Below are 24,850 nucleotides of genomic sequence, written 5' to 3'. Positions count from 1 at the left end.
GGCTTGCATGTGGATTTTCTGAACACAAGTGGATTTTTTGAACTAAGTGGAGAGTTAATAACCAGGAGTTGTGCTTTGACTGCTTCTGCTTGACTGCTTCTGCTTGCAAGTGTTGTTTTTGGGGGTGTTTTATTTTCTCCCCTCCTTTATTTGATACATTTGCTAGCAGTTTTTAAAAGACCTTTTTTTCTGACACTTTTTAAACAGCATTTTTTTTTTTTTTCCCTCTTTCTTCCTGCCAAAATAGGGGAGAGGTTAATTGTTCACAGGTGTATAAAGGTAGTTATACAAACTCCCCCTTGAGCTTGCTCCCTGATTGTGGCTTGCATGTGGATTTTTTGAACTAAGTGGAGAGTTAATAACCAGGAGTTGAAAACAGGAGTTAAGACAGGAGTCTCTAACCTCCATCCTCCCCTCCATTTTAACCTCCCTGGCGGTACCATTATTTCGGATTTTAGGTGCTAAAAGCGGTACCATTATTTTGCATGAAAATTTGGCGTTTTATATTGTAGTCCTGCAATTCTTAGGAATAACTCTCTTAAATCTGTCCAAACCAGAGTCTAGCAGACATCCCGGGTATGATAAAGTTTGAAAAATTAAATCATAAATTATAATATAAGAAATAATTATAAATAATTGTACCAAATAATAATATAACAATAATAAAAATTATTCAATAATGTAATCACATCAAAAACACAGAAATTTGCTCAGTTGCAGAATTGTCACTGTCATTACTTTTCAGTATTTGATGACGAATCTCCCCACAAATCGCTATCGCTCAATTCTGCGAGTGATTCCAATTTATTATCGCTGTTTTCTAGCTGCTCTAAAATCATTTTTGATGTACAGTGACAGTTTTGGTTGCTATGGACAATCTCCAGTTTCCAGGTATAAAGAACAGCTTTTATTATATAAAACTACATGCAGGACACTGGGCAGACCACTAGAGACAACGGGGATGTGAAATGTTTACATACAGCAATGTAATCTGTAAGATTACATTATACTGTATGTATACTGTGTGTTTCACTTTTTGAATTTGGCGCCGATCTCCGTGCCCGTGCGTCGCAACGCTCGCAGGGCACGGAGATCGCCGATGTGATAGATCGAGCGAGACACGGCTCGCTCGTACAGCGGGGAGACGACGCTGGATCCGAGGGAGAAGGTGAGTATTCCTCCTCCTGGATCCAGCGATGCAGTCCCGAGTCTGACTCGGGGATACCGCTAATGGTATAAAAAATCCACCCCGAGTCAGACTCGGGAAAACCGTCAGGGGGGTTAAAGATCCCACTGCAAGGGGCAACCAGACAGCTTTCCTGAAACATCAGGCTGACAGCAAGCCAGATTCACCGGAACCAGAGTGTTTAAAGGGGACAACCGCAGCCAGGTAAGCTCGCACCTCCACTCCCCCCCCAGTGATTGTTCCAGGGACTCCGTCCGACCGCCTACGGGGGTCAGGAAGGAATTTTTGCCCCACTGGTGCATTTGGCTGCTACTGTCAGGGGGTTTTTCGCCTTCCTCTGGAACAACCATAGGTTAGCATACCCCTACCTCCGGCCTCCTTTCCATTTTTTACGCTATCCTAGGACAACTATTCCAGATCACAGCCAGACTTCTTTTCTAAGCGGAGACCTCAACCTTAAGTAAAGGCAGCTGGAACAGCCAGCAACCGAATACAGCCAGCAACCGAATACAACAACTCCTTCCGCATCCATATAGGCATCCCCTGATCAACTTGCGCGCTAATAGCCTCAAGCACGGCGGCAAGTCTGATACCTAGCCCCACCTCAGGATCAATACCCTGATCAGGATCATCATCTTAGGCCCATAGTACCATCAACAGCATCCACAAACCATGTGCTACTTCAAATACTCAGCTGAAGTTCTGCACAGACTAAGGAACATCAACACCACATTGCCATCTTCCATACAAAAAATACTTCAAAGAGAACAACTATTAAAAACCGGACGACAAGCAGCTCCCAACCACAGGAAGACATCTACTCGACCACTACAATTAGATTGCGCCTTGATTAACGCCAGGTCTGCAGTCAAACATAGACTGGAAGTACACGACTTCATCATCGAGAACAATGTAGACTGCCTCTTCATCACCGAAAGCTGGTTAACCTCTGACTGCAACACCATCCTCACCGAATTGGTGCCGGAAAACTACAGGATCCTAACCGAACACCGGATAGGGAAAAAAGGAGGAGGCCTAGCAGTGATCTTTAAAGGTCACCTTGATCTCACTAAACCATCAGCTCAGAACCCAGTGTCTTTTATGGAAACCCTGACGCTACATTTTCAACCAACACCCCATGACACCACTCATATTCTACTGTGCTACAGACCACCGGGACCAAAGTCCAATCTTCTTTCACCCCTCACGGAATCCTTTGCAATGCACACCCTAAAATTCAAAAATGTCCTGGCACTCGGAGATTTCAACCTTTGGGCAAACGAGCCTAAAGACCCCATCGCGACTGCCTGCATCAATCAACTAGAAGAACTGGGTCTACAGCAACTGATAAAGACTCCCACGCATGGGTCAGGACACACCCTGGACCTCATTTTCAAACAGAACATCGACGTCAACATACTCAACAACATAACTCTGCCATGGATGGATCACCACGCCATCAAATTCAAAATCGCTACCAACATCACCAACGCAAAACGGAAACCTGTAACAACGCACTGGACCAGATCGCATAAAAAACTGTACTCCGAAGCCTTCAAAACCACTCTGTCCAAAAAAATATCTACAATAACCTTAAACCACTCTACGGAGGAAACACTCAACTCCCTGAACAAGGCATTACTGCAATCAGCAGACTCGGTAGCACCAAAACGCAGGGCTCTCATCAGGAAGAAAAATGCTGGATGGTTTAATAGCTCCCTCTCCGTACTAAAGCAAGAACGCAGAAGAGCGGAAAGAACATGGAGAAGAAATCCCACCGAGGAAAACCTATTTAACTACAAAGGTCTCACAGAGAATTATCGGAAAGCAATCTTCAAAGCCAAAAAGGACCACTTCTCATATACAATCTCAACGGCCGCAAACCAACCACGGGAACTGTTTAAACTGGTTAATCAATCAATGAATCCGGTGTGCCTAGAACCCCCAGAAAGCGATTCCCAGGATTACTGTGACAAACTGTCGGATTTTTTCATCGATAAAGTCAAAACCATCAGGGAAACAATTTGTCAGAAGAAAACATCCAACCTCAGCCAGCAAAAACATAAAGAGGATGTCCGCACCAACATACCGCAACCGCCAAAATTTTCACTATCCCCAATTACCGTAGACACCGCAAAAAACATCATTAATAAACTGCGTGACAGTACCGCACCTATTGACATCATCCCCACAAAACTACTGAAAGAATGCTCCGACATCGTGGCTCCAACCATAACCCACCTCATAAACCGATCATTCCACGAAGGGATTGTTCCCAGCATCCTCAAACAAGGCATCGTCAAACCTCTACTCAAGAAACCAAACCTGGACCCTCAGGATCCAAACAATCGTAGGCCGATTACAAGCCTCAACACGATTTCTAAGATCATGGAGAAAGCTGTAATACATCAGCTACAACTTCACCTGGATACTCACAAACTCCTGGACCCGCTGCAATCAGGCTTCCGCCCGGGTCATGGAACAGAAACAGCTCTCCTCAAGATTTGGGATGACGCCCTCGAAGCAGCAGATGACGGAGAGCCGTGTCTCCTCGTACTGCTAGACCTAAGTGCAGCGTTTGATACAGTAGATCACAATACTCTACTCGTCCGCCTCACAGAAGTAGCCGGAGTCCAAGACATAGATCTCCATTGGTTCGCGTCCTTCCTAGGAAATCGGTCACAGACAGTGAAACTAGGAAAATTCCTCTGAAACTCGGGCAGTCACCTGCGGAGTCCCTCAAGGCTCTCCGTTGTCACCCGTTCTCTTCAACATTTACATTTCCTGTATTAAGAGAGGTATGTACTCCAGAGAGAGAGATATCATTTTGCCCCTGTTCAAATCATTAGTAAGACCTCATCTGGAATATGCCGTTCAGTTTTGGGCACCAGTTCTCAAAAAGGATATCGGGGAACTGGAGAAAGTGCAGAGAAGGGCAACCAAACTGATAAGAGGCATGGAGCAACTCAGCTATGAGGAAAGATTAGAGGAACTGAATTTATTCACTCTTGATAAGAGGAGATTAAGGGGGGATATGATCAACATGTACAAATATATAAGGGGTCCATATAGGGAACTTGGTGTCGAGTTATTCACTTTAAAGTCAACAAAGAGGACAAGGGGGCACTCTTTACGTCTAGAGGAGAAGAGATTTCATCTCCAAATACGGAAAGGTTTCTTCACAGTAAGAGCTGTGAAAATGTGGAATAGACTCCCTGCAGAGGTGGTTATGGCCAGCTCAGTGGATTGCTTTAAGAAAGGCCTGGATTATTTCCTAAGTGTACATAATATAACTGGGTACTAAAATTTATAGGTAAAGTTGATCCGGGGAAAATCCGATTGCCTCTCGGGGGATCAGGAAGGAATTTTTTCCCCTGCTTTAGCAAATTGGATCATGCTCTGCTGTTTTTTTTTTGCCTTCCTCTGGATCAACTGTGGGTATAGAATTGGGTATATGGGCTGGTATATGTATGTGTGTATGTATGTATGTATATGTGTATATGTATGTATAGTATATTTTATTTTATTTATTTTTATTTTTTATTTTTTTGGTTGAACTGGATGGACTTGTGTCTTTTTTCAACCTGACTAACTATGTAACTATGTAACATTCGCCCACTCCTTCAAATCATCAGATGCTCAGATCTCTGCTTCCACTCTTACGCTGACGACACACAACTTTATTTCCGGATCAATGGAAAAAAAGATCACCAACAACAACTTGAAAACTGCCTCAAATCAATAGAGGACTGGATGACCACCAACTCCCTCCAGCTGAACCAATCAAAGACAGAGCTTCTTATCTTACACCCAAATCATAAGCCCGCAACCAAAACCTCCTGGTCTCCACCAACCGTCTTTGGGCAGACTATCTCCCCAAAGACCAAAGCGAAGAGTCTTGGGGTTATTTTAGACGCACAAATGTCAATGGATGCGCAAATAGGATCTGTAGTCAGTCGATCTCATAATCTACTGCGCATGCTTCGCAGACTCATCCCTTTTATCCCAAAGAATGACAAAGCAGTGGTAGTTGGAACAATCATTAATTCACGACTGGACTACGCAAACTCGCTTTACATAGGATTACCACAATATCAACTTGCGCGATTGCAACTGATCCAAAACACGGCGGCAAGGCTGATAACAGGAAAAAAACCCTGGGAATCCATTTCTCCTTCACTGAGGAGCTTACATTGGCTAACCGTAAAAAATCGGATCACGTTCAAGACCCTTTGCCTCACCCACAAATGCGTGCATAGAGAAGCTCCGCAATACCTAATGGAGAAAATAAATCATTACACACCAAACCGCAGTCTTCGATCAGCCAACAAAAACCTCCTCCTCGTGCCCAAAGCCCGGTATAAATCCAAGGGGGATCGGAGATTCGCTGTCCAAGGGCCTCTGCTATGGAATGCTCTACCAATCAACATCCGCCTGGAAGAAAATCACCTGGCTTTTAGGAAAAAACTCAAGACCTTCCTCTTTTAGCAGATGATCAAAGCTCGCCACAGCGCCTAGAGGCGATTCAGTTCGCATTGCGCGCTATATAAGTATTTCATTCATTCATTCATTCATTCATATGCAGACGATGCACTTCTGTACCTTGGGGACGCCTCGGACTCCCTTACGTCGGCCCTTTCTATTATTGACGAGTACGGTAAATTCTCGGGTGTCCGGATTAATTGGGGTAAGTCCAGTTTATTCTCTGATTCTACCCCCCCCCCCCGCCCCCCTCATCTCCACTGCAGAGGGTTACCCGTTTTCGGTACTTGGGGATTGAGATCTCCAGAGACCTCTCCCAATTTCTGATGGATAATCCGTACCCAATCCTGCGCGCTCTAACGGCGAAATGTCAGATTTGGAAGACGCTGCCCTTGACACCGGTGGGACGGGTTAACCTACTTAAATTGACGTTTCTCCCTAAATTTTTATACGTGTTTCGAAATACCCCCGTCCCGATCCCTGCCACATTCTTCCGCAAGCTGGATGGGGTTGTTTCCTCATTTATCTGGGGTGGCAGGGTTCCGAGGATCTCTAGGGCCAAGCTGCAGCTTCCGCTATCTCTGGGAGGTTTGTCTTTGCCCTGTTTTCGACGGTACTATTGGGCGGCGGTGTTAGTTACAGTTCGCTGGTGGTTTAATCAGACTAAATCTAACCCTGCGGTCACGTTGGAGGCGGCGATTTTGGGCTCCTATACAGCTTTGGCAGACTTCGTTTATCGGGGAGCCAAATCCAGCCCACACGTAACGATCCCGATGCGGACTACCATCCAAGTTTGGGAAAGAGTGGCTGCCACTGTTAAGGCGGCTGACTCTATCTCCCCTCATACCCCGCTATGGAGCAACCCCAGACTGCTGCACTTTAGCTCTATTCCGGATCCTGGCCTTTGGACCAGATTTGGAATAACTAAAATTGAACAAATCATGCCTACTGGGACTCTCATCCCCTTCCCGGACCTTAGAGAGGCCTATGGCCTTCCCTCTTGGATGCTATTCAGGTACCTCCAGCTAAAACATGCAACGCAGGCTCAATTCCCGGGGGAGATTCTGGTGGAGCCTCACGGGATAGAGAGATTTCTCACCTCTCGCGGGGTGGACAGGATTCTCTCTTCCCTGTATCTACGTTTGACCTGTGAGCGCCCAGGGGGGGAATCGCCCTTATTTCAGGTTTGGAAGGGGGACATCCCTTCCCTCACTGAGGAGGAGTGGGATTCAGCCCTGCAGCACTACCTTCCCAGGGTAATCTCCGCAAGAGACAGGTTCATCCAGCTGAAATTCCTACATAGAGCCTATTACACCCCTCAACGCTTGGCCAGGATCTACCCCGCCCAGTCTGAGCTTTGCCCTAAGTGTCAGCGGGCCATTGGTACCTTCTACCATGTTACATGGGAGTGCTCAGCTATTCAGGGCTACTGGCAACAGGTACTGATGGACATCAATGCGGTCACTGATCTTTCAGTATCCATGGATCCTAAGGTGCTTCTCCTGGGAATCACGGATACAGTGGTACATGCCAGTGGCGTAACTAGAACCTTCAGGGCCCCGATGCAAGGAACCATGAAGGGCCCCCCTGAACCCCAGCCAGGGCCCTTCCCTCCGAGTCCGGCGGTGGAACTCCAGGGCGTGGTCACAGGTATGACCTTTGTGAGCCCTGTAGTTCCACCACTGGTTGGGGAGAACAGACATCGGACTGAGCGGCAATGCATGGAGCAGGAGAGGGGTACTCTGAGGACACAGGTCATGCGGGGAATGCACAACTAAAGAGCAGCCAGTGCGATAGTAGAGCATGGAGCTCTGCTAGTCATCGTCCACCTCCAGCCACCCGTGTGCATGGTGCACTGGTACCCCTAGCTGCCTATGCTGCTGCCGGCCATATGTAGAGGGGGCTGCATGGGCCCCCTGCATCACAGGGCCCGGTTGCGGTCGCAACTGTTGCACCCCCTATAGTTACGCCCCTGGTACATGCTACTTATAAGAGTCTCCTACTGTTTTACCTTTGTTTCTATGCCAGAAAGGTGCTATTGCAGATGTGGAAGCAGTCATCTCCCCCCACAATTTCCCAGTGGCACTCAATGGTGGACTCGGTACTGCCGCTCTATAAGCTTACATATATGGGGCGGAAATGCCCCAAGAAGTTTGGTGGTGTCTGTCTGGGATCCATGGTTGAGTGCTCGTTCTCTTAGTGTATAATGTGAATCACCTTCCCTATCCCTTCCTTTGTGGTGAACTAGGATTAAGGTTTGATCTCTGCAAATATAAATGTATCGAGAAATGTGCATAAGGCCGCGTACACACGCGGGGACTGTTCGCTCAACTTTTTTCGTCAAATAGTTTCAGCGGACAGTCCGCTCAAAATTAGCATGGACGGACATGGCCACACACGACGAACGAACAGTCCGCTGAAACCGTGCGCGATGACGTGAACGGCACGTACGACGGGACTAGAAAACGACGTCCTATACACTGCAATGCAACCTTCGGCGTATAAATTCTTTCTGAGCATGCGCGGAACTTTGTTTGACGAACAAGCCTACACACGCGGGGACTGTCCGCTCAAACCAAGTTTCAGCGGAAATTCCGAAAAACTTTGTTCAGCAGACTGTTCGCTGAAACTGTCCGCTGAAAGCCCACACACGAGCGGACTGTCCGCCGAAACACTGTTCAGCGGACAAAGTTGAGCGAACAGTCCCCGCGTGTGTACGCGGCCTAAGTTGTAATGATACCTTATTTTAATCAATAAAACTTTTCTGTTAAAAAAAAAACAGTGTAAATTTGCTGTCCCCTCAAAATAACTCAACACACAGCCATTAATGTCTAAACAGCTGACAACAAAAGTGAGTACACCCCTAAGTGAAAATGTCCAAATTGGGCCCAATTAGTCATTTTCCCTTACTGGTGTCATGTGACTCGTTAGTGTTACAAGGTCTCAGGTGTGAATGGGGAGCAGGTGTGTTAAATTTGGTGTTATCGCTCTCACTCTCTCATACTGGTCACTGTAAGTTCAGCATAGCACCTCATGGCAAAGAACTGTCTGAGGATCTGAAAAAAAAGAATTGTTGCTCTACATAAAGATGGCCTAGGCTATAAGAAGATTGCCAAGACCCTGAAACTGAGCTGTGGCACGGTGGCCAAGACCATACAGCGGTATAACAGGACAGGTTCCACTCAGAACAGGCCTCGCCATGGTCCACCAAAGAAGTTGAGGTCACGTGCTCAGCATCATATCCAGAGGTTGTCTTTGGGAAATAGACGTATGAGTGCTGCCAGCATTGCTGCAGAGGTTGTAGGGGTGGGGGGTCAGCCTGTCAGTGCTCAGACCATACGCCGCACACTGCATCAAATTGGTCTGCATGGCTGTCATCCCAGAAGGAAGCCTCTTCTAAAGATGATGCACAAGAAAACCAGCAAACAGTTTGCTGAAGACAAGCAGACTAAGGAGATGGATTACTGGAACCATGTCCTGTGGTCTGCTGAGGCCAAGATAAACGTATTTGGTGTCAGATGGTGACAAGCGTGTGTGGGGGCAACCAGGTGAGGAGGACAAAGACAAGTGTGTCTTGTCTACAGTCAGGCATGGTGGTGGGGGTGTCATGGTCTGGGGCTGCATGAGTGCTGCCGGCACTGGGGGGCTACAGATCATTGAGGGGACCATGAATGCCAACATGTACTGTGACATACTGAAGCAGAGCATGATCCCCTCCCTTCAGAGACTGGGCCGCAGGGCAGTATTCCAACATGATAACCACCCCAAACACACCTCCAAGATGACCACTGCCTTGCTAAAGAAGCTTAGGGTAAAGGTGATGGACTGGCCAAGCATGTCTCCAGACCTAAACCCTATTGATCATCTGTGGGACATCCTCAAATGGAAGGTGGAGGAGGGGAAGGTCTCCAACATCCACCAGCTCCGTGATGTCATCATGGAGGAGGGGAAGAGGACTCCAGTGGTGACCTTAGAAGCTCTGGTGACCTCCATGCCCAAGCAGGGGCGGATCCAGGGGGGGGTCAATTGCCCCCCCTGAGAATACCGCCAGCTGATGACAGAACGGCCGGTTCCGCGGGTCCAATCGCGGCCGGTTCCGCGGGTACCCGTGGGCCGGTTCCGCGGGTCCAATCGTGGCCGGTTCCGCGGGTACCCGCGGCCGGTTCCGCGGCTCCAATCGCGGCCGGTTCCACGGGTACCCGCGGGCCGGTTCCGCGGGTCCAATCGCGGCCGGTTCCGCGGGTACCCGCGCGGCCGGTTCCGCGGGTACCCGCGCTGAGTGGACGGGTGAGGGGGGGGCAGCTGGGCAGCTTAGGAGGGCTGCTGGCCAATCAGGAAGCCAGCAGGCAGGGGAGCAGGGAGATGACATCATCTCTCACTGCCCTGCGTCCCTCCAGTTCCGCCCTCACTGTGTAGGAAGCTGTGTGCAGCAGAGAGATTGCATCATCTCTCTGCTGCCTATGTTCACTCTGGGACCCAACAAAAGACCACCAGTAGGTGACAATCCGCAATGTGTGGCAGGCTACGTGGCAAGTGGCAATCCGCAATGTGTGGCAGACTACGTGGCAAGTGGCAATCCGCAATGTGTGGCAGGTGACGTGGCAAGTGACAATCCGTAATGTGTGGCAGTTGACGTGGCAAGTGACAATCCACAATGTGTGGCAGGTGACGTGGCAAGTGACAATCCGCAATGTGTGGCAGGTGACGTGGCAAGTGACAATCCGCAATGTGTGGCAGGCTACGTGGCAATCCGCAATATGTTGCAGGCAACGTGGCAAGTGACAATCCGCAATGTGTGGCAGGTGACGTGGCAAGTGGCAATCCGCAATGTGTGGCAGGCAACGTGGCAAGTGACAATCCGCAATGTGTGGCAGGTGACGTGGCAAGTGGCAATCCGCAATGTGGGTCAGGCAACTTGGCAAGTGACAATCCGCAATGTGTGGCAGGTGACGTGGCAAGTGGCAATCCGCAATGTGTGGCAGGCTACGTGGCAATCCGCATCTGGTGGCAGGCGACGTGGCAAGTGACAATCCGCAATGTGTGGCAGGTGACGTGGCAAGTCACAATCCGCAATGTGTGGCAGGTGACGTGGCAAGTGACAATCCCCAATGTGTGGCAGGTGACGTGGCAAGTGGCAATCCACAATGTGGGTCAGGCAACTTGGCAAGTGACAATCCGCAATGTGTGGCAGGTGACGTGGCAAGTGGCAATCCGCAATGTGTGGCAGGCTACGTGGCAATCCGCATCTGGTGGCAGGCGACGTGGCAAGTGACAATCCGCAATGTGTGGCAGGTGACATGGCAAGTGGCAATCTGCAATGTGTGGCAGGCTACGTGGCAAGTGACAATCCGCAATGTGTGGCAGGTGACGTGGCAAGTAACAATCCGCATTTGGTGACAAGTGACAATCCACATTTGGTGGCAGGCGACATGGCAAGTGACATCCTCAGGGCTCCCACTGATTCTGCATTATGGTGAGTTGAACCATTTAATTTTATATTACAATGTATTAATAGAAATAATGCGCTTCAATCATCCTGACACCATAACAACCATGGTGCCGTAATGATTGAAGCGCCAATACCAGCCATTTCCCATATAAATTGCCCCCCAAAAACATATTTTATAGCAGTGCCCCTCCCGAGATTAGACTCTGGATCCGCCCCTGTGCCCAAGAGGGTTAAGGCAGTGCTGGAAAATAATGGTGGCCACACAAAATATTGACACTTTGGGCCCAATTTGGACATTTTCACTTAGGGGTGTACTCACTTTTGTTGCCAGCGGTTTAGACATTAATGGCTGTGTGTTGAGTTATTTAGAGGGGACGGCAAATTGACACTGTTATACAAGCCGTACACTCATTACTTTACATTGTAGACAAGTGTCATTTCTTCAGTGTTGTCACATGAAAAGAGAGAAGAAAAGATTTACATAAAATGTGAAGGGTGTACTGACTTCTGTGAGATACTGTATATCATAAGCATTTCGTAAATTCATTTCGGACCATACTTGCATTTTTTTTATAGCTGTCATACAAAACATACTAAAATACAGCCCCTAAATGATTGATTCCCCTTGTGTTTGATGAAACTGATGCATACACTTGAACTTTTTTGGGGAACACAGTCCCATTTGCATAGCTTTAGTGGTACTTCTAAGTGGTGACCTATAAAAAAAAAAAAAAAAAAAAAAAGGCCAGTCTCTTCCTATCTATCTAGTAATGTAATGTAATCAGCCAGATGGTGTGGTGTCTGCTGCCCCCTTGTGGCAAAAAAGAAGGTATCTACAAAATTAGTTTCCTTTATCCAGCATTTGCTAATTATTATTATTATAATACAATATGTATATAAAGCCAACAGTTTGTGCTTTACAACATGAGGGATGACAGTACAGTTACAATACAATTCAATACAGGAGGAATCAGAGGGCCCTGCTCCTTAGAGCTTACAATCTAAAAGGGAGGGTCATGCGAGACAAAGGTTAATAACGGTGGGGGACGAGCTGATGGAGATAGTGGGAATACAGCTGTTCAGTTTTTTGTTTTTTTTTAATGCGTTATGGTTGTCTGCATTTATTTATTTATTATTTCCTCATTTAGTATAATCAGGAATACAAAAAAAAAAACATAAAAAAAATATATTTTAAGGAAAAACAGAAATATTTATATTTTATAAATAAAGTATATTTATTTTTTGTATAGTTATAGCAAACAAGCGGTTGCTTTAGTCTCTTTTTTTTTTTTTTTCAGAGAATGTTTATCAATCTGTTGTAAATAGCTCGTTGCTCACAGAGTTCAGTAGCTGAAGCTGCAATTTACACAAAGAGCTGAATGGCTCAGCGCACTGGCTCTTCTCTTATCGGAGGGCTCAGTATTGATCAGTTTGACGTTTCAGTCATTTAAAGCCAACGATGATCTAGGCTGCTGTGCTGTCTCTTAAGTTAACCCATGGTGCTCTGGGGGGGGGGGGGGGATTTTCTGTTTATTTGTAAATCAAAAGTTGCATAGCTATAGAATAAACAGATATAAAACCAAATTTAAAAAAACGTATAAACTTAAAAGCCCAAATCCGGTGTTGGATACAGGTTTGGCGCTATATAAATTCTGTAAAATAATAATGGGTTCAAGGAAAGGGGACAGAAACGCACCCTCAGACTTCCACACCCCATGCCATCTGGTGTGTGTGAGTGACAGTGCTGGACCGATTAAACCAAAGTTTGGTATTGATGGATGTAATGTGGAATGGGTTGACCTTTGGGGGGGGGGGGGATAATACCCATTAGAGGGGCAATGTCAGTAGACTCAGTTATAGTCTTGGGATCAGTGCTGGGACAAAATCATCTAGAGCCCAGGGCGAACATGCAAAATTGTGCCCCCCCCCCCCCCAGATGTATGAGCATTATGTGTCAGGAAAAATCCCCCCACCCCCAAAAAAGTGAGCACTAATCTTCATGCTTACCCCCTAAGCATACATTTCCCCTCCTCCCAGTACAAATCCACCCCTACTGAGATTCACCCCTTCCCAGCACAAATCTTACCCCCCCATTCCCCCAGCTCAAATCCTCTCTCCCTATATGCCCCCAGCACAAATCCTCTACCCCTCAAATGTCCTCTCCAAACACAAATCCTCTCCCCTCCCACTCCAAAACCCGCTCCCAGCACTAAGTTCCCCAGCCTCAATTCCTCATCCTAGCACAAATCCTCCCCCCCCCCCAAAAAACATTTCTCCCTCCTAGCACACATCCTCTACCCCTCAAGTGTCCTCTCCGAGCACAACAAATCCCCCCAGCACTAATTCCCCTCCCCCAATTCCCCATCCTAGCACAAATGTGCCCCCCCCCAGGTTCCCCTTCTACCAAATATACCTCCAATCGTTCCTAAAAGCACAACCCCCCCCCCCCCAAAAAAAAACATCCTTCCTAGCACAAATTCCTTCCTCCCTCTACCATATGACCTTTTCTAGCGCAAATCCCCCCTCCTAGCACAAATCCTGTTCCCCCTCCCAAAATAAATACCCCCAAATTACCACTCCTAGCACACCTCCCCAAATTTCCCCTCCTTGAACAGTTCTTAAATTCCTCCTCCTAACACAAATCATCACCCCCCAATCTCTTTCTGGTGCCCTCCCCCCTCACATCACAGTGCCCAGGGCAGCCGCCCCTCCTGCCCACCCCTTGTCCCAGCCCTGCTTGGGATGCTAACTCTCTGATAGGGACAGAGAGAACATTCAGCAGAAAACACTTGGATGAGTATAGAGGAGTGGCGGGTTACAAAGGCTCATCTCCATCAAGAGTCTGTGTGAGAAGTTCATTGAAGGTAACAGGTGAAGCCAACGCGTTTCAAGGGAAATGCCTTCCCCTTCCTCAGGGCTAGTATGAAAAGGTGCAAAGATAATGTGTAGCGCTAAATATTGTGACCTAAAAAAGGAAGCATATATACATGTGTAGCACGGACCCCCGAAGGAGCTGCTGGTTTTATTTCGGGCTTACCGTTACCTCACCTGCTTGCTTCTCTGTCATGGGGATCCCGTGGTAAATGGCCCAAAGAAAGTTGAAACTGACACTGAATCCTCTTTCGGGTTATTTATTTTAGAAAAACAAAGTCTCTTAACAGAGGGTAGAGGGTGAGGGGCGAGTTCAGGCACTTAAATTGCAGGGTGAAGATATTGAAAGTATCCAGAGAATAAAACGGTTCCACACTGGATTCAACAACCTCCGGATAGACCTCTCTCACTAGGCCCAGCAGCCGGTGGGATGCTCGGTAAAATCTCTGCCACAGACTTGTGAGATACACTTGAGCGTTACTGAGGGGTGTGGATAAATTTAAAGAACTGACATATGGTACCAGTTTCTCTCAGCCGATCCGGCGATACCGTACGAATGTTGATCCAGGTTGCGTCCTTCAACTAAGTCTCCAGGCCTTCTCCTGAAAGGGTCCTCCCCTGTGGTTCTTCAGTTGCTGGGCCTCTCCTTTCTGATGAGGCGGCACCGGACCATCCCTGGATCAGTAGGCCCCAGAAAATTCGCTCGGGCCCATCCTTTCAGTTGCGTCGCCTCGGGCCAGCCAGCCCCGAGACTCAGGATGCATGGTTCCTCGCCCCAGGCCAGGAGGGCCATGGGGGCTAGGTCAGGTGGACCACCAGAACCAAAAAGACAGAAAAGATGCCCCCCCCCCCCCACCAACATGCCGTCGGTACCTTAAATACCACCCCCCTAGAATGCCCAGCAGGAGAACACTCCCACTGGGCTGGTTCCGAGAGACAAGTGGCATTCATCCCATCATTGGTTTCAGTAGAAGGAATTGTGTCCCATTGTTGGTGTCATTGGGACTCGAGGAATAGTGTCCCGTCAGTGTCCGCTGGAGGAATTATATCTCTTTGTTGGTGTCAGAAAGAGAAAAAGTTCCCCCGTTGTTGATTCAGGTATATGTAATAGTGGTTGGATAAATGCAAGCAAAGGGACTCGTTTGGCCCCTGGGCTGCAGTTTGGAGACCAATGGCATAGATAAATCTTGGAGGAAATATATGAAACCTATATATGCATCCTGTCACAAGCTACAATATATAGAAACAAATATATGTGTGTATGTGTGTGTGTATGTGTGTATATATATATATATATATATATATATATATATATATATATATATATATATATATGAATGTATCAATCAACAGGTGTAAAAAGAATATCTAATCTGTAAAAATATAAATAATATTTATTATTATTATTATTATTATTATTATTATTATTATTAATAATAATAATAATGTTAAAACATCCCGTGCCATGCAGTGAAGGAAGTGTCAGTATGACGGCCGCATATCACTCCCCTCCAGCAATGACAGCTCCTCTTCTTTTGTTTACTTTTCTCTTGTAACTTTGTATAAAAAGAAAAGAAAAAAACCGTAAAATAAAGGTGTATTGGTCATACCCTCACTTCGCCACAAGATGGCGCTAGGTTCCGGGCCGCAGCCCTATACAAACGGCGGAGTGCGGGGCCTTCAGCTGGTCGGAAGGCGCTCTGCCTCCCTCTGCTGGCGGAGTCCGGGAAGTGCGCCCTGCTGACGCCCTGCCGGCTGTGACACATTCAAATCGCGACAGGCGGGAAGAGCGAGCCGAGCACCGGGGAGGGTGAGAGGGGGAGGGGAGCGACAACCTGCTGTCAGAACTATAATTCCCAGCTGGGGGAGGGGGCCCGGGGCATGCTGGGAGTTGTAGTGCCGCCTCCAGAGAGTCATGTGCAAGGCATGCTGGGAATACAATGTGTGCTGGGATCGGTGGGGGTTGCTGGGACCTGTAGTGCATTCTAGGATTTGCATTGCATTGTTGGTGGGACACGCTGGGACTTGTGGTGGGTTGGGAGGACACGTTGGGGGGACACGCTGGGACTTGTGGGGGGTTGGGAGGACACGCTGGGACTTGCGGTGGGTTGAGGAGACACGCTGGGACTTGCGGTGGGTTGGGGGGACACGCTGGGACTTGTGGTGGATTGGGAGGACACGCTGGGACTTGTGGCGGGTTGGTGGGACACGCTGGGACTTGTGGCGGGTTGGTGGGACACGCTGGGACTTGTGGCGGGTTGGTGGGACACGCTGGGACTTGTGGTGGGTTGGGAGGACACGTTGGGGGGACACGCTGGGACTTGTGGGGGGTTGGGAGGACACGCTGGGACTTGCGGTGGGTTGAGGAGACACGCTGGGACTTGCGGTGGGTTGGGGGGACACGCTGGGACTTGTGGTGGATTGGGAGGACACGCTGGGACTTGTGGCGGGTTGGTGGGACACGCTGGGACTTGTGGCGGGTTGGTGGGACACGCTGGGACTTGTGGCGGGTTGGTGGGACACGCTGGGACTTGTGGCGGGTTGGTGGGACACGCTGGGACTTGTGGCGGGTTGGTGGGACACGCTGGGACTTGTGGCGGGTTGGTGGGACACGCTGGGACTTGCGGTGGGTTGGGGGGACACGCTGGGACTTGTGGCGGGTTGGTGGGACACGCTGGGACTTGTGGCGGGTTGGTGGGACACGCTGGGACTTGTGGCGGGTTGGTGGGACACGCTGGGACTTGTGGCGGGTTGGTGGGACACGCTGGGACTTGTGGCGGGTTGGTGGGACACGCTGGGACTTGTGGCGGGTTGGTGGGACACGCTGGGACTTGTGGCGGGTTGGTGGGACACGCTGGGACTTGCGGTGGGTTGGTGGGACACGCTGGGACTTGCGGTGGATTGGGAGGACACGCTGGGACTTGCGGTGGATTGGGGGGACACGCTGGGACTTGTGGCGGGTTGGTGGGACACGCTGGGACTTGTGGCGGGTTGGTGGGACACGCTGGGACTTGTGGCGGGTTGGTGGGACACGCTGGGACTTGTGGCGGGTTGGTGGGACACGCTGGGACTTGTGGCGGGTTGGTGGGACACGCTGGGACTTGTGGCGGGTTGGTGGGACACGCTGGGACTTGTGGCGGGTTGGTGGGACACGCTGGGACTTGTGGCGGGTTGGTGGGACACGCTGGGACTTGCGGTGGGTTGGTGGGACACGCTGGGACTTGCGGTGGGTTGGTGGGACACGCTGGGACTTGCGGTGGGTTGGGAGGACACGTTGGGGGGACACGCTGGGACTTGTGGGGGGTTGGGAGGACACGCTGGGACTTGCGGTGGGTTGAGGAGACACGCTGGGACTTGCGGTGGGTTGGGGGGACACGCTGGGACTTGTGGTGGATTGGGAGGACACGCTGGGACTTGTGGCGGGTTGGTGGGACACGCTGGGACTTGTGGCGGGTTGGTGGGACACGCTGGGACTTGTGGCGGGTTGGTGGGACACGCTGGGACTTGTGGTGGGTTGGGAGGACACGTTGGGGGGACACGCTGGGACTTGTGGGGGGTTGGGAGGACACGCTGGGACTTGCGGTGGGTTGAGGAGACACGCTGGGACTTGCGGTGGGTTGGGGGGACACGCTGGGACTTGTGGTGGATTGGGAGGACACGCTGGGACTTGTGGCGGGTTGGTGGGACACGCTGGGACTTGTGGCGGGTTGGTGGGACACGCTGGGACTTGTGGCGGGTTGGTGGGACACGCTGGGACTTGTGGCGGGTTGGTGGGACACGCTGGGACTTGCGGTGGGTTGGGGGGACACGCTGGGACTTGTGGCGGGTTGGTGGGACACGCTGGGACTTGTGGCGGGTTGGTGGGACACGCTGGGACTTGTGGCGGGTTGGTGGGACACGCTGGGACTTGTGGCGGGTTGGTGGGACACGCTGGGACTTGTGGCGGGTTGGTGGGACACGCTGGGACTTGTGGCGGGTTGGTGGGACACGCTGGGACTTGTGGCGGGTTGGTGGGACACGCTGGGACTTGTGGCGGGTTGGTGGGACACGCTGGGACTTGCGGTGGGTTGGTGGGACACGCTGGGACTTGCGGTGGATTGGGAGGACACGCTGGGACTTGCGGTGGATTGGGGGGACACGCTGGGACTTGTGGCGGGTTGGTGGGACACGCTGGGACTTGTGGCGGGTTGGTGGGACACGCTGGGACTTGTGGCGGGTTGGTGGGACACGCTGGGACTTGTGGCGGGTTGGTGGGACACGCTGGGACTTGTGGCGAGTTGGTGGGACACGCTGGGACTTGTGGCGGGTTGGTGGGACACGCTGGGACTTGTGGCGGGTTGGTGGGACACGCTGGGACTTGTGGCGGGTTGGTGGGACACGCTGGGACTTGCGGTGGGTTGGTGGGACACGCTGGGACTTGCGGTGGGTTGGTGGGACACGCTGGGACTTGTGGTGGATTGGGAGGACACGCTGGGACTTGCGGTGGATTGGGAGGACACGCTGGGACTTGTGGTGGGTTGGGGGGACACGCTGGGACTTGTGGTGGGTTGGGAGGACACGCTGGGACTTGTGGTGGGTTGGGAGGACACGCTGGGACTTGCGGTGGATTGGGAGGACACGCTGGGACTTGTGGTGGATTGGGAGGACACGCTGGGACTTGCGGTGGGTTGGGGGGACACGCTGGGACTTGTGGTGGGTTGGGGGTACACGCTGGGACTTGTGGTGGGTTGGGAGGACAAGCTGGGACTTGTGGTGGGTTGGGGGGACACGCTGGGACTTGTGGTGGGTTGGGAGGACAAGCTGGGACTTGTGGTGGGTTGGGGGGACACGCTGGGACTTGTGGTGGGTTGGGAGGACAAGCTGGGACTTGTGGTGGGTTGGGGGGACACGCTGGGACTTGTGGTGGGTTGGGAGGACAAGCTGGGACTTGTGGTGGATGGGATGTGGTTGTTGGGTCTTCTTTGCTCTGTCAGGTGCGATCTTTAGACTTGTAGTATTCTGATCTCCCTGCGGTGGGCGCTCTCCATAGTGTGGTGCTCTAAGATGACGCCCTCTACGGTGGGCTGTGAGGAGTCGGGCGGGTTGCGGTCGCAGTGCGGACCACGTCACCGACACGCCGGGTGTAGAGAGAGAAGATTGGGGACATTTTGTGGTCATAGAGCAGTGATGGCGAACCTTGGCACCCCAGATGTTTTGGAACTACATTTCCCATAATGCTCATGCACTGTGCAGTGTAGTGGAGCTTCATGGGAAATGTAGTTCCAAAACATCTGGGGTGCCAAGGTTTGCCATCACTGTCATAGAGGGGGGTGTGACCCCCCCCCCCCCCGAGCCCCCGAGCCCCCGCCATCCCTCCTCCATATTATTGGCTACACCCGGTGTGGCGACGGATGCGGTTTGATGCTTTATCGCTATCTGCCCCGTATCGCCCTCATCCCCCCCCCCAACCCCCCGCATTGGTATGAACCAAAAAATGAGTTGTGTGTCTCCCATAGCAACCAATGCAGTGGTCGTGTCCTGAGCCCAGGCCGGGGGGTATACAGGGAGGAGGGGGCCCAGGTTGTGGTTGCCAGGGGCGACAGGGCCGGCACCGAACCGCCATTCACTCCCCAGGATCGGGGCCTGTGTGCAGTCTGTTTATTTAATTGGTGGAATTGTAGTGGGGGGGGGGGGGGAGGGATGCTTTAAAAGGATCTAACGACGTGAAGTGGTTAAAAGGGGAGTCATTAGAAGCATTCTGATTGGCTTCCGCTACGTTATGACATTGTGCGCACTGCCTTATAGCGGAAGCCACCTTGTCAGTGGCGGAGTTTTCTTTTACTGCATCCATCCTGTCTGTGTTGCCACTGGCAGCCAATCGGAGACGGCCCTTTTTTTTTATATTATAAATTTTTTTTTGTTGGTTGTTTTTGTTTGTTTTGGGGATTTTTTTTTTGGGGGGGGGGGGGGGTTTTTTTTTTTTGTCACTTTTTCTTACCCGTTTACCTCCCCAGGAATGGATCGGCGCGGTCTGGCGCAGGAGCTGCGGAGATGGGTGACGGAGGAGATGGGAGTTCCCTCGCAGAAAGCGCCCCCGGAGGACGTCCTGCAGAGGTGAGGCGCCGACCCGCCGGGATTTAGAAAAGTAAGAGGAGCCGTTTACTTCCGACCACCTGACCCTCCTCGTCTTCTCTCTTCCCCAGGCTGTTCATCGGACAGTGCGCTGATATCTGGAAGTACGTCATCTGCCATGTGCGCAGCCAGAGGTGAGGGCCGCGTCCAACGCCTAAAGCTGATTGGTCGGTTGATCCCGCCTTTTATCTCTTAGAACCGGTTTAGTTAAAGGATTCCTGCGGAAAGCAAACATGTCCAGACCAGAACTTTTCTGGCACTTTTTGTGCTAGAAACTTACTTGGAACCCCCGAACCTTATAAATAAATGTAAAAAAATTATAAAAAATATATAAAATGTGTGTATATATATAATATATATATATAATTATTTTTATTATTATTCATTTTTTTATTATTATTTTTTTTTATATGGTTTGGGGAATCATTTTATTCCCTAGGATCTCTGAGATATTTCTCTATCTCTCTCTCTCTCTCGAGAGAGAGAGAGAGAGAGAGAAATATTATATATATATATATATATATATATATATATATATATATATATATATATATATATATATATATATATATATATATATAGTAAAAATAATATATATTTTTTTTATTATTTTTTTTTAAAATAAAAATAATATAGTATTCATTTTTTTTTATTTATATGGTTTGGGGAATAATTTTATTCCCTAGGATCTCTGAGATATATACAGTGCTTTGCGAAAGTATTCGCCCCCCTTGAACTTTTCAACCTTTTGCCACATTTCAGGCTTCAAACATAAAGATATAACATTTTTATTTTTTGTGAAGAATCACCAACAAGTGGGACACAATTGTGAAGTGGAACGAAATCTATTGGATTTTTGAAACTTTTTTAACTAATAAAAAAATGAAAAGTGGGGCGTGCAAAATGATTCGGCCCCCTTGCGTTAATACTTTGTAGAGCCGCCTTTTGCTGCGATTACAGCTGCAAGTCGCTTGGGGTATGTCTCTATCAGTTTTGCACATCGAGAGACTGAAATTCTTGCCCATTCTTCCTTGCAAAACAGCTGGAGCTCAGTGAGGTTGGATGGAGAGCGTTTGTGAACAGCAGTTTTCAGCTCTTTCCACAGATTCTCGATTGGATTCAGGTCTGGACTTTGACTTGGCCATTCTAACACCTGGATACGTTTATTTGTGAACCATTCCTTTGTAGATTTTGCTGTATGTTTGGGATCATTGTCTTGTTGGAAGATAAATCTCCGTCCCAGTTTCAGGTCTTTTGCAGACTCCAACAGGTTTTCATCCAGAATGGTCCTGTATTTGGCTGCATCCATCTTCCCCTCAATTTTAACTATCTTCCCTGTCCCTGCTGAAGAAAAGCAGGCCCAAACCATGATGCTGCCACCACCGTGTGTGACAGTGGGGATGGTGTGTTGAGGGTGATGAGCTGTGTTGCTTTTACGCCAAACATATCGTTTTGCATTGTGGGCAAAAAGTTGGATTTTGGTTTCATCTGACCAGAGCACCTTCTTCCACATGTTTGGTGTGTCTCCCAGGTGGCTTGTGGCAAACTTTAGATGAGACTTTTTATGGACATCTTTGAGAAATGGCTTTCTTCTTGCCACTCTTCCATAAAGGCCAGATTTGTGCAGTGTACGACTGATTGTTGTCCCATGGACAGACTCTCCCACCTCAGCTGTAGTTCTCTGCAGTTCATCCAGAGTGATCATGGGCCTCTTGGCTGCATCTCTGATCAGTCTTCTCCTTGTCTGAGCTGAAAGTTTAGAGGGACGGCCAGGTCTTGGTAGATTTGCAGTGGTCTGATACTCCTTCCATTTCAAAATGATCGCTTGCACAGTGCTCCTTGGGATGTTTAAAGCTTGGGAAATCTTTTTGTATCCAAATCCGGCTTTAAACTTCTCCACAACAGTATTACGGACCTGCCTGGTGTGTTCCTTGGTCTTCATGATGCTCTCTGCGCTTTCAACAGAACCCTGAGACTATCACAGAGCAGGTGCATTTATACAGAGACTTGATTACACACAGGTGGATTCTATTTATCACCATCAGTCATTTAGGACAACGTTGGATCATTCAGAGATCCTCGCTGAACTTCTGGAGTGAGTTTGCTGCACTGAAAGTAAAGGGGCCGAATAATTTTGCACGCACCACTTTTCAGTTTTTTATTAGTTAAAAAAGTTTCAAAAATCCAATAGATTTCGTTCCACTTCACAATTGTGTCCCACTTGTTGGTGATTCTTCACAAAAAATAAAAATGTTATATCTTTATGTTTGAAGCCTGAAATGTGGAAAAAGGTTGAAAAGTTCAAGGGAGATCCTAGGGAATAAAATGATCGTTGCAATTTTTTATGACACGCGGTATTTGTGGCAGTGTTTTTATTTATTTTTAATTTTGCATTTTTTGGGGGGAAAAAAATACACTGTAATAAAAAATTTTTAAAGCAACAAAAAAAAATCACAAAATATAACCCAATTTTTTTTGGTAAAAAATAAAAGATGATGTTACGCCAAGTAAATGGATACCAAACATGTCACGCTTTAAAAATTGCGCCCCGCTCGTGAAATGGCGCCAAACTACAATACTTAAAAATCTCCACAGGCGATGCTTTAAAAAAGAAAAAGTTTGAAGGTTATCTGCTTAGAGTTACAGAGGAGGTCCAGTGCTAGAATTATTGCTCTCGCTCTACCGATCGTGGTGATACCTCGCGTGTGTGGTGAGAACACCGTTTACATATCTGCATGGGGCTTTTGCGTATGGGTCCACGTGAGCACGGAGGGATGGGGGGGAAGTTTAACCACTTCCTGCCCGGCCTATAGCAGAATGACGGGCGGGCGGTGGTTCAGTTATCCTGACTGGGCGTCATATGTGGTCCAGCAGGATAACAGCCACCACACGCCCATGGGGACGAGCATCGTTGCGATCGGTGGTGCGGCGTGTCACTCTGACACACCGCACAACTGATCTCGGTAAAGAGTCTGCTGTCCAATCACAGCTGATCATTATGTAAACCGGAAGAGCCATTGATGGGCTTTTCCTTGCTCGCATCTGACAGACGCGGGTAGAGGACAGCCAATCGGCTGCTCTCCTGACTGGGGGGGGGGGTCCTGTGCTGATTGTTTATCAGTGGATGTCCACACTGGACCACCAGGGACACCACAACAGATGGATCACCAGGGATGCCACCCTAGACCCCCAGGGATACCAGTAAATGCCCAAACAAAGCCAGTCAGTGCCTGCCAGATGTCCCCTCATCGGTGGTGCCCATCCATGCCACCCATAAGTACCCATCAGTGCCGCATATCAACGGCGATCAGTTCTGCAAACCAGTGCCGGGAAAACACTTCAAAGCCGCAACATACCTATACATATTGCAGTCAGCAAGTGGGTAAAAAAATGCTAATATGCCTGGCTGTCATGGTAATCCTCAGTCTTCAATGCTGAACATATTTTGATGACTTCTTTTCTTCTCTTGTAGGACGGTGAGGAACATCGAAGGCAACCTTCTGTGGTATCCTTACTGACTGACGTTCTGCTTTATATGGGCCACAGATGTTCTTTGATATGGAACAGTGAGGGGGGGGGGGGGGGGGGGGCTGGAACCCCTGTCAGGTTTTTATTGCTGCCTCTGTCCCCACTGGGGACATTCGCTGTCTTTTCCTGGTGTCACTGTGACAGAATGTAATTGGAAGACTTTTTTGACACCACCTGGTGTGTGGGCCCGCGGTCGCTTCTGGCGTGTGGGGCCCGCGGTCGCTTCTGGCGTGTGGGGCCCGCGGTCGCTTCTGGCGTGTGGGGCCCGCGGTCGCTTCTGGCGCATGGGGCCGGCCGGGGACCCTTCTGGCGCGTCGGCGGGCCGGGGACCCTTCTGGCGTGTCGGCCCGCGGTCGCTTCTTGCTCCCCCAATCTTGGAAGTACCAGGTATTATTTCTTGCTCCCAGGTGTGGGAGCCAAAGGGGGAGGAGTATATGCTTCCGGTGGGGCCATGGTTAAAGAGAACCCGTACCCTCCAATAGATGTGGAAATTGAAGCCCTGAGATACGTAAAGGGAGCACAACCCTCCTGATTGGGGCTTTGGGTTTGCATTAGTCCATCAGCAGTTTCCTTATGTTGGTGATCTGGGAACCCCTGATTGTGATGGAGGGGAGGTGTTCCCGGACACACCCACAAATAGACCTGTATACACCATTCCCACCATCTCCCAGCCTGCTCTGATCCCACAGATAGGCAGAGGAGAGCAGAGATCTGCACACAATGTCTGTCTGGACTGGAATAGTCCCATCTCATGTCTATATGGGGGGGGGGGGCTTTGTAAATGGAATCGGGGAAAAAAAATACAATTAATCAATTAGCCAATTATCAATCAATAGGCAATTGAATCCTCATGTATATGTTACACCTTGACTGTGAACACAGGTATCAGCAGCTGCAGCACTCGGAGGTAAGTGATCCTACTATCTGAATTGTCCATGCGTGGGTGGGGGAGGGGCTTAAAGGGTTTTCATTTGCCTGTGTCCTCTATCAAGGGGGGGGGGAGGGGCTGTTCTGTTTCAAATGCCACTTTATGCGTTGACATGCCTCCTTCTACCCATCCTGCCTGGGCAGTACAGCCACCTGCTGACTTTGCAGAATCCACAGGCAGCTCAACTCTTCAGTACGACACACAATTTTGAATTCCGACTGAATTTTACTTCAACTTATTGCCGTACACAGAGGATGTTTTTCCAGTCTTTTGAAATGTAAGAAGACATAGGGGG

General features: G+C 49.5%; 1 protein-coding gene across 1 annotated transcript in view; it reads left to right on the top strand.

Annotated features, from left to right (window-relative positions):
* Positions 1–15,697: 15,697 nt before the first annotated feature.
* The window catches only part of HAUS5 (HAUS augmin like complex subunit 5), a gene marked incomplete in the record, with an annotated part of 32,882 nt that continues 23,729 nt past the window's right edge, over positions 15,698–24,850 (top strand). Inside the window, 5 exon segments of the mRNA XM_077456404.1 lie at positions 15,698–15,798; positions 19,982–20,081; positions 20,171–20,233; positions 23,572–23,604; positions 24,510–24,534. Of these exon segments, the coding sequence (XP_077312530.1) occupies positions 19,984–20,081; positions 20,171–20,233; positions 23,572–23,604; positions 24,510–24,534 (219 nt within the window).

The sequence above is a fragment of the Lithobates pipiens genome, unplaced genomic scaffold (genome assembly GCF_037356315.1).
Source record: "Lithobates pipiens isolate NorthernLeopardFrog02 unplaced genomic scaffold, aLitPip1_a1.2 Scaffold_27, whole genome shotgun sequence".
Lineage (NCBI taxonomy): Eukaryota > Metazoa > Chordata > Amphibia > Anura > Ranidae > Lithobates > Lithobates pipiens.
Note: the sequence above shows the minus strand (reverse complement) of the source record. Positions and strands in the feature narration are given on the sequence as shown.